General features: G+C 34.8%; 1 protein-coding gene and 1 long non-coding RNA gene across 8 annotated transcripts in view; one reads left to right on the top strand and one right to left on the bottom strand.

Annotated features, from left to right (window-relative positions):
* Positions 1-15,748, top strand: part of LOC309656471 — a 518,263-nt gene that overhangs the window by 254,848 nt on the left and 247,667 nt on the right. The gene's annotated exons all lie outside the window — the stretch shown is intronic.
* The window catches only part of TRDMT1 (tRNA aspartic acid methyltransferase 1), a 71,013-nt gene that overhangs the window by 4,095 nt on the left and 51,170 nt on the right, over positions 1-15,748 (bottom strand). For 3 of the 7 annotated variants that reach the window (XM_082452906.1, XM_082452911.1, XM_082452910.1), the window contains 8 exons: positions 12,989-13,065; positions 10,542-10,613; positions 9,837-9,902; positions 8,974-9,043; positions 8,408-8,518; positions 6,686-7,029; positions 4,338-4,395; positions 3,150-3,279 (listed from right to left, as the gene is read on the bottom strand). In XM_082452906.1, coding sequence (XP_082309032.1) covers positions 3,150-3,279; positions 4,338-4,395; positions 6,686-7,029; positions 8,408-8,518; positions 8,974-9,043; positions 9,837-9,902; positions 10,542-10,613; positions 12,989-13,065 — 928 coding nt within the window. The remainder of the gene's footprint in view (positions 1-3,149; positions 3,280-4,337; positions 4,396-6,685; positions 7,030-8,407; positions 8,519-8,973; positions 9,044-9,836; positions 9,903-10,541; positions 10,614-12,988; positions 13,066-15,748) is intronic. The other 4 variants (XM_082452907.1, XM_082452908.1, XM_082452909.1 and 1 more) reach the window with 4 other exon arrangements.

Raw genomic sequence — 15,748 nt, forward strand, 5'->3', positions numbered from 1 at the left:
TTTTTGTGAAGTGGTATCTTACTGTGGTTTTGATTTACCTTTCCCTAATATCCAATAATGTTGAACATCTTTTCATGTGCTTATTGGTCATTTATCTATTTTCTTTGGAGAAATGTCTATTGAAATCCTTTGCCCACTTTTAAATTGGATTATTTTTCTTTTTCTTGTTGAGTTATAAGAGTTCTTTATATATTCTGGATACAAGTCCCTCAGAGTTGCTTTCTTACATTCTGCTTCCACAAATTGACATTCTCATACTGAAGTTCAATTTGCTACATTCTTTTGCAAAACAAAATGGCCCACAGATACTACATTTGCTGGAACAAAACTTTGCCCATACCACCGTAAAAGACTGTCCATGCATAAGAGTGGATGCCAGAATCTTAGTTACAATACCAGAATTTCACATTCAGAATCCTTTGGCATAGCAATTAAATAAAGGAAAAGCAAATCAGGTAATAAAGGAAATAAAGGGCATTAAAAATAGCAAAATTTCAAAACCTGATAAAGTTGCTTCATCAACGCTAGACATTATACTTACTGCAATAAAATAACAGTGATTACCATAATAAAACTATATTTGCAATTGAGCATGATCATAAAATTGCTATTACAAAGATAATATGTCTTAGGCAAGCACACCAGTCATCTCAAATTATTTACTTCAAAGTAACCAGAGGCAGAAATACCTACAAACAAACTTTTAGACTACCCCTAGGATGCTGTCTTGAGATATCAAGATTATATCAGAGGGGAAGAAATGTCTGAAAACAAACAAGTCAGATCTGTAAAAATTATATATATATACACACATACATATATACACATATATACATATGCATGTGTGTATTTTATACATAGATATTAAAATCTAAACCCACTTGTGGAAAGAATTACATAATTTTGTAAAGTTAAAAGGTGACTTTTTAAAAACTTAGGTACATTAAAAATAATAATCCTCAAAAGCAAAGAAACCTAGAATTAACAAGGTCAAGAGAGCAGCTTTTATTCAGTAAGTGTCGGTTAGTGTCTGTCTCTTCCAAAGCCTGCTGTCTCATGAATGCATGCCACTGGCCACAAAGAGAACCAGGGCAAAATGTGCGGGAGGCTCAATGCAAATCCATCACGGCCGGTGGACAAGCAACTCAAAGAATGCCCATTTTGGACCCAGGGTCAGTGATGTCCGAGGCACACGTGAAGGACTGTTCTGTCACAGTGCTGCTCAGTGGTGACAACAGGGCACTGACTATACACATATATCACATATTTTAAAATAAGGTAAAGCAATTAAAAAGGCTTTCTCGCATGTATTATACATATATTTTCAGAGAACTTCGAAAAATCCTATTTTACCCCTTAGATATTTTTAAATACTGAGAAAAAATATTTATGAAGTAAAGGCTATAACATCTATCATTTAAAATATAAAAGCACAAATTTTATATTATGTGTCAGATAGGTTGTAAGCATGTGACATACGTTAACTCACTTAACTGTTACAACAGCCCTATGAAGTTGGTGCTATAATTATCCCCATTTTACAGATGCATAAACTATGGCAGAGAGTGGCTTCAGCAGGGCTAGGATTCACACTCGGTCAGTCTGACTCTGGGGTCTGTGCTAAATTTCATTACTACCAAAGTGATTGCTACTGCTTGAAAACATAAGCACTCAAATAAAACTTAGAAATTAGTTGCTATTAGACGGTAAATCTCTTTTCTCTCTGTAGTAGTACAGAAAGTACCTTTGATTGCTCATCCTAAAAAATGAAAAAAAAAAAAAAGTAACCAGGATAGTAGACTGGGAATTAAATTCCTGAGTCCAATTCTCAGTTCTTTGTTTTATTGATGTTCTCACTCACTTTGTGACATAAACTAAGACACGGAAAGTCTATGTTTTCTTAAAAAACACTCCCCGGGATGTTTCAAACTGAATGAGATCTCCAAGAAAAAGGCAGAGAGTACAAAATAAACCTGGTTGCTGTGACTATGCTTGGAGAATCAATTACCAAGAGGGTAGTCAAATTCTGTTGGCAATTTGCTCCCAATGTACAAAAAGATGCTTTCCAAACCTCAACTGTAAATCCATTATTTAGATTTTAAAACATGGTCCATTTAACCCATGATGTTCTTCAAGAATAGGACTGTATTAATATTACAACAACATTAGATTTAGCGAAGTTTGGCTTTTCTGCATTCAAGCTCCCAATCAGTTATCAAAAGCACATTTCCTCCTTGTGCAGCCCTGGAAGCACGTGAGGGAGGTCTGTCTCTCTCCCTTCCCATGAGCCAGGTACTCGGAACACACCCACCGCAGCCCAGGAGACCAATGGCATCCACAGGGCAAGAGCACCAGCGCCCAGGAAGCGGGATCAGGGAGGCGCGGGGTGCTCTAAGGAGCAAAGGCGCTGTGTCCAGTCTCCTAATAGCAACAATCCCTGGCTTTCCTCCACTACTTGTCTCTCTCCCTTGGCAACCGTATCTTCATTTTTCTTCTTGAGAGTCCATCTTCAGATTCCCTAATTTCGTGTCAATTCTGGCATCTGTGCCCCTGAGTCACCCTTACTTTCCGTTAGGAAAGCTCCTTTCTAGACCACCTCTCCACTTTTTCTTTTCTCCACTTAAACCTTGTAGGGAAGGAAAGATATAGAATTGATAAGAGTGCATCTCCGAGGAGAAGAAGTACAAATACATACCTACCCACCACACAAAAATAAACTCAATTGCCTGTTAATTTCTTCATTAAAAAAAAGACAATTCTAGGCATTCTTTCATAAGATCTAGTGTGAGGTTATTCAAATAGTACTCCTAGAAGCAAAAAAATAAATTCGAGAAAGAGATGCTATTAAGAACCATCTGTAGGGAGAAGTGAGGAATTGCTGACTTGGCCCTTCTGTTCCTGCAAAGCACCTGGAACCATCACTGGAGTAAAAGGAGAAGGGGAACTGAGTCTGAAGGGCATGGACTAGGGCAGGTTATGAAGAAAGCAGACACAGGAGGGAAGGAAAATGTCAAAGATGGCACAATCAGGAAAGGAAGTGCTCTCACATCCGTCTGGGCAAGGGTTTATTCATAAACTATGCACGAGTCCCTAATGAATTTTGAGACCTTTAATCAGTGAAAGCTGGGGTCTGCATGTATCCCACATACCGAACTCTGGAGGAAATCCAAGGAGATTTGCTATTTCCTTAGGAGTGAAAAATCGAAGTTGAAGCATTAACAATCTTGTTATCTTTTCTTCTTGTGACAAATTGGTAAGGGATTTGTAGATAGTCTCAATCTGTAGGAAAACATCCAAAGTAACTAATGAAGTAGAGTGCAATTAGACTTGTTAAGATAATGTCATCTATTGTGAGGCAGTTTAAAAATGATGGACGTATAGTCTTCTGTAACGCATGGCAGCCCAGGGTAAAAAGTCTCTGTGCAATGAACTGTGTAACTGGTTCATCAAGGGCCAGATAAACTCAGAAAACAAACAAAACCTTAATGTTGAATAGATCAGGATACTCTCAGTGTATCTGTCATTTTTGGTCCCTCAAAAATTAACTCATAAGAATAGAAATAATAAATGACAATATAACATAAAAGAAATGTAGTGAAAGACACAAAAAAGAAACTTGGTCAACCAATAAGTCGATTTTACAAAGCAAATAAGCAGCCATTAAAATGTTTACTGTTTATGACCAATTTTATCAAATTAAGATATTTTCTTAAAATGATAAAATATATTTAATAAATATGACTTCTCAAATCCAGACATTCGTTTGTCTCTGATAGGGTTTTTAGCAAGGGTAAATTTTATTAACAGTAAGAGTTTAAATCAGCATAAAAGAAGATAGCGTGATTTCACTTCAAAATGATTCAGAAGTATATAAAACTTGCAATATATCATGCTTGTATTCAACCATGATACCATAAAGAATTAGCAACTGAAGTATTAATAAAAAGCCTTCCTAAAATATAGATTTTTTTTCCCTAACAGGCATTTTTATAGTATGTGCTCCAAAGGAAGGCTCCAATACTAAGATATTTGTGCATAATTTTAGAGAACATTAAGTACTGTACTCTGCATTTCAAATTACTCTTTACGGAATAGAAAGAAAAACAAAGGGTAAAAAAAAAAAAGAAAGTAAAAACATAAAACACTTTTTGTACATATACTCATATCTAGCAACAAGAAGAAGAAAAGATTTATTCTATAGTAAATAATTATTATATACACATATTCATTCCAGTTGAACGTGTAAACTTATTTTAACATTCTCAGATTTTAAGTATTAAAGACAATTTTATTTGAAATAATTTTCCAGCATTTTAGCTCTGCAGCATGCATAGTACCTGCACATCCTCTGCGGCCTGCAGCACAGATCCTGTCCCTTCTATGTAGCGTCCATAACTAAAAAATTAACACAAATATTCTGTAGCATCTAATATATTTGCTAATGCTAAATTTCTTAAATATTTCTTGAATGAATCAATCTTACATAGTTGTTAATACATCCTTCTGAAATATTCTAAATAATATCACATAAATATGCTTTGTAATTAAAAAACTTACCAGGTGCAAGACATAAGATCAGTCTGTTTAAACTTCTCAGACGCTAAACTTGGCATAGTTTTTGTTGTGCAAATACTAGTCTGCATATACATTATTAATTGTCATTTTTTAAATGTTCATCACATTTAAATGCACAGAAAGTATGCATTTGTTATGACTTTATATCTAAATGCTATTCAATACTGACATCCCTGCCACATTAGACCAAATGTTATGTAGGTGAAAATAAATTGCCGCTCTTTTCTTATAATGCCTGAACCATCATTTCTTCTCATGAACCCAAAACCGTACTCTCCAGTCTCATGACAAACTCAGGCCCACCAAACATGCATCTGCCTCTTACTGTAACACTGTATGTTTTTACTCTTTATCATAAAACAATCAGACTATTGTTAAAAATGTATTAAAAATACCAAACACTACAGAAATGCAAGGTATTAGTAATATTTCTTTCCCTAAGATCATTGCCAAGCTGGCTGTTTGACATTTTATCATTTTTTCCTAATAGATGAATTTAAAATAGAAATTAGAGAAAGTCACCATCAAAGAAAAGCTGTTTTCTTATATATCATGTGTGTGTGTGTGTGTGTGTTTATATTATCTACACTAAAATAGACTTCTACAATAAGGCTTCTTTTATACCATTTTTATAATTATAAAAGAATTTCAAAGTTGTTTTTTATTACAGAATTGATAAGTCCTGTTTTATGAGAGTCCTAAACAGAGCCTAGCAGACTTGGAAATATACAACAGCTGAGTGAAGTCTTTTAAGGTAATGGAAAGCAATAAGCCCATTGCCCTGAAAGGACAAGGACAGAGTAAGAGAAAGTCAGGATGAGCCTGGTACCATTATACCAGGGGCGTACTGTCTTGTCGGGATGAGCCTGGTACCACTATACCAGGGGCGTACTGTCTTGTCGGGATGAGCCTGGTACCATTATACCAGGGGCGTACTGTCTTGTCGGGATGAGCCTGGTACCATTATACCAGGGGCGTACTGTCTTGTCGGGATGAGCCTGGTACCACTATACCAGGGGCGTACTGTCTTGTCGGGATGAGCCTGGTACCACTATACCAGGGGCGTACTGTCTTGTGCAAGACAACTAGCTAGTAGGTAGAGAGAGAAGGCTTGAATTTTTAAATCATACAACTACCTATCAAAAGAGCTTCAGTGGCATTAACAAACAGGGCTAGGGATGGATCTTTTACAAATTTTTCTTGAAGGGTCTAATTTCCCCCCTTCTTCCTAGGTTTAAAAAAAAAAAGTTGAAAAACACATTAACTCTTGAGAAATAATCCAAAGGATGTCCCCTAAATGTCCATCAACAGGTAACCAGTAAAAGAAATTATGATATACCTATACTATGAACATACGAAAGTTCTTTAAGCACCCATAGGTAATAATATCCAAATTATACTGCGCAATGAAAAAAAGGGCACGTTAATAATGAATATAGTATGCTACCATTTACTTAAAGGAGGGGGTAAAAATATACATGTATATTTAAACACACCTCACATGCAATACCTCTGGAAGACTGGAGAGTAAACTGAAATCATCGGTTGCACGTAGGGAGGGAAACTGGATGAACAAGAGGCAGAATTGGAAGGGAGTCTTACAATCTTGGTTCCTTTTGAATTTTGAACCATAAGAATATACTACTAATTCAAAAAACTAAATAAAATTTAAATATGCTATAATGTGCTCCAGGATATTCAATGTTATTTCTTGATACTAAAATTTAATTTCTTCTTGTACATTGATCATGAAAGTGGACAGAAATTTTTGAGGTACCATAAAAAGAAAGGTGCTAAAAAATTAGCAATTCACCATCTATAGAAACCATGTCTCCACTGTGGGTAATTAAGCTCCTATGAAGGTCACCAAACAATGGCATTGTCTTCTATGAACACTTTTGTGAGTTGTGCACATCATGTTCTGCCAGAAGGAATCTTCACTTGTGCATTCTACTGGAACATGAAAGCAGGCAATTAAGGGTGAAAAAAATCATTCTAGCAGAAACATTTTATAAAATGCTCCTTGTTTTGAGAAGAGCTAAAAGAAACAATAGTTATGAAAACCTGGTTGTTTTGGATATGCCATGAATAGAGACTCTTTAAAACCTACCCTTTCGTAAAGCATGTGGACCTTCTGGATGTGGGCTTAACAATGTCTAACAAAAGAGCATATCGCAGCAATGACTTTGGTGGTAAAAAGTATGAATTCATGTCAATGTCGTCTTCTAGAAAATCTCTCAGCATTCGCACAGAGAGATCACTGTCCTGTTGATGTTTCCTGTCAATTTCACCCGCAGTTTCAAGCTTAAAAAGAATGGCCTCTTTTCCAGAACATTGTGTGCTGCTATCAAAGCATATATTTGGCTCAATTTTCTTTTCTTCAGTTTTCTTTTCTGCATCTATCGCATGTTTTTGTGGATGTTCAGATTCAGTTTGGGGGAACTCCATCAGTACCTGGCATTAAGTAAAAATACACAAACTCTCAAAAGCTTTCTTAAAAATAAAAGACATATTAATAACAGCCATTCAACATTATGTAAAAAAATTCTTTAGCTTTTACTGAGTTGTCATTAAAAGGATAGAAATTGAGGTTTACTAGTATTTATACAAGTTATTACAAGTTTTTCATCATATAGTGATAGGCATCAGGCTATAGATGATTTATTTCATGAAATTACTGCTTTCTGAATTAATAAAACCATTTAACAAAGTAATAGGAAGTATGTTGAATATAGAGACAGCATTATATTTGGAAAAGAAGTTGAGAAAGCAACAGGAACATTTCCAGAAAATGTGTTTTTGATCAAAGTTTGCCACTCCCCTTCAATTAAAAAAAAAAAATTAGTAATTAAAAATGAAAAGCACTCTTCACCCTCAAAGGTTATTTCTATCCCTGAGTCCCACAGGAAAAACTTGTTCCTGCAAAACAGGTAACCATTTATAAAGTCCTATTTTGGGAAAGAAAAAACAGTTCCAGGAATTTTTAATGATGAAATCTTTGTTCACATAATTTATATACTGTTTTTGGAACTGCCCACTATTAAAGGGAGATATATTGCTATTTTATTATATAACACAATATTGTATAATACTGATATTGTATTACAGGGGATTCAAATGATACTACTGAAGCCTAGTAGGACATGACTTTTGAGTTCTTACCTGTGAGGGTTATAGAGAGCTTCACTGAACAACTGAAACTCTGTTATCCACACCAATTTTCAGCAGAAGCATATAAAATTGCTAGCATAATGAGAGAGCCTGCATATAGCAATTGAGCATTTTATTCTAGCTTGTACTAATCATTACCATATTTTAATCAATTAAGGTTAAATAGCATAGATTTCAAATAAAATGTAACTGATGTGTGAAAATACTCAAGCCATTTTTAAGATAGTATACTATTTTATCAAAAGTAGTCAATGGCTTCTATTGAGGGAGAAAAATAATAGATGCAAAAGAGTCAATGGTCAGAAGAGAAATTATAGGGGGAAAAGAAGGATAACAATACTAATGGTAATTTTTTTACTTCTAACTTATTTTTTTTTTCTAATGATGAAAGAAAAGTTTCTGGTTTTGTTTCAAGCAATTAAAGTGGCATCAGGAGGGTGAAAAGGCCTACAAGACAGACCTCGGGCATAGTCTATATTACAGGCACGGGAGGACACACATAAACCTCTGCGAATGTACTCCAATAAAGATGTTAAAAAAAAAAAACCTCCGCAAAGTAGTTCCTGAAAATAAATTAGCAGACTGAGATATATTTACAACAGATAAATAATAATGATGATGATGATGATAATAATAATAATAATAATAATAATAATAATACCTGACCAGGGGCTTGAAAAGGGAACGGCACTGACTGAAGCTTTGCAATAAGGAAATACCGTAGCCTTGAATTTGGAATGCCAAGCTGCAAGTAAAACAGGGCAGTTGGTTGCTATAGGATATTAAAGAGATCTGTATCAACTTTTAGCACCTAGTAAAAAAACTCATACAGTTCTACATTAGTTTCTGCCAGACAAAATTCTATTATCGATTTGTGGAAGACTTCTCTGTAGCAAATTCTTAAACCTTTTAAACTGTCACTCTGTACCTTTATTTGAATGAAATAAAGATGGAATCAGATGAATCATATGTCTATGAGTCACTTCATTTTATATTTCCCAGGTAAAAAGTCATATAGGCATTCTTACATTCACTATGAATAGTATAGTAATCATAAAAAAATAAAATTCACATATAGCTATAAAATTCAGATACAGAAAGTAATAACCATGTCAGAACTAACTGCAAGATTTACCTATAATATTATCCAAAATGGAGCCATTCTTTTTACTGAATCAAATTCCCTTTGGGAAAATTTATATACGAATTTACAATTGCAGTACTTACAGAGGTTGGAGACAACAGAAATTCTTGGTACTGAAAGCCACAATTTCCTATTGTTTGTATTAACAGGTCTCTGAAAAGGCAAAGGGAAAGGAAAAAGCTTTCACTCTATAGTTCAAAATAGGGTTCTTATATAAAATATTATACATAAAACTTCATTTTACATGAAAACTGTACCTCCACTTAAGTTGTTTAGAAAAAGAATAATTCTAGGTCTTTTTTTTTTTTTTCTAGGTCTTTTTTAAGTCCAGTACTTGAGAAATTACATTTCTCAAAAAAGAGATAATCCCTATTATAAATAAATAAAGCTACCAGATAATTTATAAAACTGGTGAGTTAGAATCGCCAATCCACTCATGATAAGCTTACTATAGGAATGGAACTATATCTGTAGCCAATCAGATGGGGGAACACTGTCAGAGACAGCAGGTCAGTCAAGGACTTGGAAGCATTCTCTCCAGCTGGGCTACTGTGTGAAAGCAGCCTGACACAGGGCTTGCTTCTTCAATCCAACTGTAGGACAGAAAACGCCTGTCAATAGGACAAATTCTTACTGAAAACATTCCTACTTCTAAAGAAATAGGCACCAATGTAAGCAGCTAAAATTGAGAAATACCATTCTCATTAAAATGAGTAATCATTCTGGAAAAATTCAAACATATTAAAATGGGAAAGAATCAGTTGAACCTAACTCTGTGATACTTCACATTACTAACTATTCAAAATCAATATTAATGAGTAAACTTCATAACATATATAAAACGTCGGAATATACACATTTATTTTTAAGATCTTCATTTCATAACAGCTCCTATTATAAAATATACCAAGTCTAAGATGAACACAGGACAAATACATTTTTTTACCTTGTAGAAGATACTTCAAAACCTTTAACATTTTCTAAAAGAATATACTTCGGTAATTTTTGTAACCTAAAAAAAAACAAAAACAAAAACAAATGGAATTCTAAACATCTCATTACTAAGAAGTAAGAAGTAAAGAAAATCCTTACTTGTGGGAAATATGAGGTAAGTAATTGTCCAAACCCTTTTTATAAAAGAATTTTATAAGGGATGGAGACAACTCATATTTTATTCCTTTCCCCCATAAACAAGGCACACCTTGTTTATGGGGGAAAGGAATAAAATATGAGTTAACATTTGATAAAGTTAACATTTGAAATGTGAATTTCCATTGAAGTTTAATGAAAACATGGGTTTGCACAGCTCAAAGGGCTGACATTTCCATAGAATGGAGGCTTCTAGGGTTAGCAGCACAAGTTTCCAGGCCATGGGCAACAGCATTCACTAACATTAGCATCATTTGCACAAATACTGTGAGCAGAGGCAACAGAATTCAGCTATTAGGCTGTAACGCCCTGTCACTCACTCTTAGCGGCAACTGTGGAACCGACAAACATTTGCAGTTACTCTATCAGTCACGACAGAAGATAAATGACACGCACAGAATCTGTATAAGTTGCTAATCTCTATAAAATGACATACATCACGTTCTTCCAGATATAAAGTTTTACATTTAAGGTAAGCTTGCACAGGAATTTAAGTTTTTACCTTGGGAGAATGTCTAGAATATATAAGAAGCTATTTGTCCTTGGATCAGTCATATCACCTTGCAGGCCAATTCTAAAAGGGTACGGAAAGTAAATAAGTTCAGCAAGAATCTTCCATAAAGATATCAAATCACTTTTAAAAAGTCAAAACAGAGAACTAAAATTAGTTGGTCCTCACAAAAAATATGATCATCTCTGTTGCTATAGAGAACAAAAATATATTTTTTCATTTAATTTAAAAAAGCCTTGCCTGTCTAATAAATACACTTATTATCAATACAAGATAATATGTCCAAATGACTTGCATGAGGCAAAGAAGAACAAGAAGTCCACAAAGAATAAAATCAATTACCCTCTTAAAATCACTTTGTTCAGGAAAGACACACACACACAATTAGCTGATGACACCTTTTGCTCTGCCCCAGGTGAGACAACAAAAGTTCAGATGAATGAGCTGGTTGGGCAGGGTGGCAATGTAGAGTTGATGGCACTGGTAACTAATCACCAGCTAAGCAGATGAAGGTAGTAGGTAAAACTAGAACTATCTTGTCCAACGTCAACAGGAGAGACTGAAGCTGAAGGCTTGATTCTACACGAAGGAGTTGCAACTTGGCTAGACTAAGTCAGTCGAAACAGGTCGTGTGAACAGACAGTATCTGGACTAGCAGTTAAATCTTGCAAGTAACATTCAATGTGATCAAGAAGCAAGCAGAAAAGAAGACTCACATTGGGCGTGAGTCGTAGCAACAGAGGACTAGGGTTTAAGGCCTTGCTACTTACTAGCTTCGTGGTCTAAAATAAGTTACTTGACATCACTTCTCAGTTTCCTCACACCTGACAGCAGGACAAAAATCATCAGTGGATCTGAGGCTCAGATGGGAGATTAGAGTGGACTTGAATAGATTCCTCAGAAATCTTGGTTTCCTCTCATTTTGTCCCATTCCCCTCAGTGTTCCAAAGATGATCGTACTACAGGATCAGACACCGCAGCCATCAGCAGCTGGAGTTGGGCTAATACAGAGTGGGAGCAGTGGCAGGGAAGACACAGGGGCCCCACTGCAGTGATACCTGAGGCTTCACAGCTCTGGGGCTGCATTCTGCTCTGAACCTCCCACTTACTGTAGTTAAAAAGGCCATACACTTGCACAAGCTCGGAGCCATCTTTACGTGGAACGTCCGCCTTCACTGATAAATTCCCAACCTGCTTTCAGACACAATACAGATATCACCTCTAAAAGAATTCGCCCCTCCTGGTATGCAGCAACGTAACACTTCTCTCCTCCATACTCTCACGGCAGTTTCAGCATTCATTTATTATATACCTTAAATCACATTATAAGATAATTATTTGCCAGTCATTCCCCATGGACTCTAAGTTCTATAAGGACGGGAACTACAGCATCAAAGGCAACACCTCACGTGTAGGTGCACGATAAATCCCTGGGGAATTAATCTCCTAGAAAACTTGAAATAAATCAAAACTTGGATGGAAATTAAGCATGAGAATATTTATTTAAATTAGAATTTTTACTACATGTTATATCCCACTTAAAATCACATTATGTGTTTAAATAGGACTATATATTAATAGTCCTATATATTAATAGGACTATAAAATAATCAAAAAGTCCTGGCTCTGACATTTTCTAATTGTATGTCCTTGGGAAAGTTACTTAACCTTTCTATGCCTCAGTTTCTCACCTGTAAAATGATGATAATACTAATGCCTATCCCATAAGCTTGTTACAGTAAATGACATACTCCAGTAAGACACTCAGAGGGTTATCACTATTATCATTATTACTTAAAATAATTGAAATATTATTATTAAAAGTATCTAAATGAAGAGGGATTAGTCAAGATTTTATCTAAAATATAATTCCCTGAAATACATAGCCAAATAAATACCATATAATAAAAAGCTGTCTTGGAACACAGCTTTAAAAAGTCATTTTATTAATTGTATGTATTATTAAATGTACCTATCAATTTTGAGAAATTTAAAATTCACAAATGCATTCTTGACTAGCTTTAAAATTTTACAGTTAAGTAATTTAGAACTTGAATATTAACTATGGAAATTTACTTTGATTAATCAGTGTTAAGAAGATACTCCTGAATGCTCATTAGTTTAAATAATTTAAGGTAATTTGGGTCAGAAATAAATACTGTATCTTTGGTAGGTATTAAGGAGGTACCATACAGTCTCTGCATATCTACTACTGACCAAATTACTGTGTTCATCTGGCAGTAATTGCTATTTTCTTTATGATTAATGCTGAATTATAAATGTGTGTAGAGAAAAGGAATTATTGATGAAAAATTTCAAGACTAGGGAAATGCAGCTGATGGAATTCAAAGTGTCTGTGCTTGAAATTACAGTGTGATTTGATTTAATGAGTCCTTCAAAAGTACTCTTCCTAACAGAGAAATATTTATTATACGTACCTTGTGAATGGCTGACAGGGAGGGCTCATTAAAATCATATTGAAAGATAATCTGTCAAACTCTTCTAGTGTAATACCCTAAGGAATGAACATGTGGGGGGAAAGAAAAAATATAAAAACATGCGTAGAAGGGGGCAGAAGGAAAAATGCTAACTAATTACAAGTAAATACATCAGTAATTGTGACACTTTATTTAGAACATTATTTATAACACTCAAAAGTTTATAAAACACCTACTACTTTTTTTTTTTAATGGTTTTCCTTTTTTTTTTTAAATTTTTATTTATTATTTATTTTTTGCTGTGTTGGATCTTTGTTTCTGTGTGAGGGCTTTCTCTAGTTGTGGCAAGCAGGGGCAACTCTTCATCACGGTGCGCGGGCCTCTCACTATTGCGGCCTCTCTTGTTGCGGAGCACAGGCTCCAGACGTGCAGGCTCAGTAGCTGTGGCCCACGGGCCCAGCCGCTCTGCGGCATGTGGGATCTTCCCAGACCAGGGCTCGAATCCGTGTCCCCTGCGTTGGCAGGCAGATTCTCAACCACTGCGCCACCAGGGAAGCCCCTACTACTTTTCAAATAAACTTTAGTTAAACTAACTTTCCAAAGCAATTTTGTGAAGAAAGTCGAGCAGTAAACTGAAGCTATGAAAAATTAAGTGACTTCCCCCAAACTCGAGAGCCAGCCAAAGCAGAGCTGGAAAGCTAGTTTCCTAGATGCTAAGTATTTTGTGCCTCTATGACACCTCAAGTCTAAGACTGCTGTGATTTCTGGAATCAAACTCTATTTTATAATTAATGATTTTCAGCAAAGGATCTCGGGAATTTTTTAATACCTCTCTATTAATATTATTTATTTAGAAAATGCGATGTATTGACCAGTCACCATCCCTTTCATGTATGTCTCTGTCAATATATCACCAAATGGAAAAAGGTCCCATTTGCAGATATCCACAATTACTATACTGTTTTACAGTTGTGTGTAGTCAAAGAACCTCAAAAGACTGTAGATAAGATTAATCAAAATAATCCCTATTGGGCTAAATAGTTCTAAAATGTACTGTTTTGTTCCTATTTTATATACAGTATCAGAAGACAAACATAGAGAAATACAAGTCATGGGTTTGCCAATTCTCCTTAAGCTCTCTTAGTGTACACTCTTACCCAGGAATTTAAAGCCATAAGCCCAGAATCACAACATTCCTAATTACAACACATTTCTAAGAAGTTTGAGTTCGTGAATAAAGCAGGAAAAGCTTTATTCTGAGCTCTGAAAAGAGTGACTTAACCTGGGGAACACATCAGTTTTCTCTACTGTATTAAAAGTTTGAATATACATGTCTATCGTTTTTAAATCACAGGCTTTTAAATAGTTTAAAACATATATGTAAAAAGAAATAAAAATTAAATACTGAAAAGTTCCTAAAGCACCTCTGGATCCCAGAGTTCTAAAGAACAATCTGAAAATCATACACTCAACAGTCTGTCAGGAAACCAAGGGCAGGGCAGTAAGATTAGCACACATACTCAAGTTACACAGCTGGTCAGCACAGGAGTATTAGGAAAAGCAACTTATTTATTTCACAACTGATTGTGAACAGATTAAAGCTGAATTCCTAAAATGAAAATAAAAATCAAACAACAGTCTTTTACATCAGGAGAATCCTTAAGTCTAGAATCTAAAGGAAGTAAACAGAGTTAATGCTTCCAATACTGTTAGACATAAAAAAATTTACAATTTTAAAGGAATCTTGGAAAGAGTGATTTTTTTTTTTTTTTTTTACAGTACAACCCAAATGACAGAGCAGTTATGCAAAACATAATTGCTCAATTAAACCATTCACAACTGTCTTTAACCTAACATTCTAGGTCAATGAATGTGTTGGGATTCAAGAAAGTAGTTACAGAGATGCATGGATTAACTTTAATAATTTGATATTTTAACACTAATGGAAATCAAATTCTTTTTCCATAAACAGGCCATTCAAGCTAATAAAAACATCCTTGCTTTCAGAGAACATTAGATCCACTCGATGTGGTAACATTGTTTATCGCATGTTGATGAGCAACTTTGTTTGTCCCCCTACTTGTTTTATTACTTCTTTTCTCAAAAAGCTTCCTGGTTATTCTTATACTTAATTTTCATTTAAACTTTAGGAAGACCTTGGTAGATTAGAAAACAACAACTTTTGACTATTTTAGTGAATTTATTGTTAATCTAAAGAGAAATAAAATTTTGTGGCACATGGTACGTCTTCAATAAAAACTTACTGAGTGATATTTCCTACCATTTCCCGCCCTATGAACTCTGATGTTATTTTGTTCATGAATACTCATGACAATTAGATCTTTCTTGATCACTGTACTAATCATCATTATAAAGTAATTTTCTATGACTCGTAAATGCTTTTTGCTTTCAGACAGATCTTACCTAATACATATCAGTTCTGAAACCCCTGTTATCCTTTGTTATGATTTGCCTGGCATTTTTCCATTTTTTTAGGCACAATGTGTTATTCATTAAACAAGGTTGATAAATTAATCCACCAATATTTCAGAGGATCTATGACACAGCAGGCATTGTGCTAGTCTGGGAATACAACAATGAACAAACCAGACAAGGTTTCTGCTCACACATTTATATTGTAGTGTCTAGTAATTTTCCATTTTATACCTAGATAAATTACAGATTTTAGTTTTATTACTATTTATCTTTGTAACTGGGGAATCCTGCTCCTGGTTAAAAACCTGTATGTGGGACTTCCTT

Source organism: Balaenoptera physalus, assembly GCF_965194825.1.
Source record: "Balaenoptera physalus genome assembly, chromosome: 2".
Taxonomy (NCBI): domain Eukaryota; kingdom Metazoa; phylum Chordata; class Mammalia; order Artiodactyla; family Balaenopteridae; genus Balaenoptera; species Balaenoptera physalus.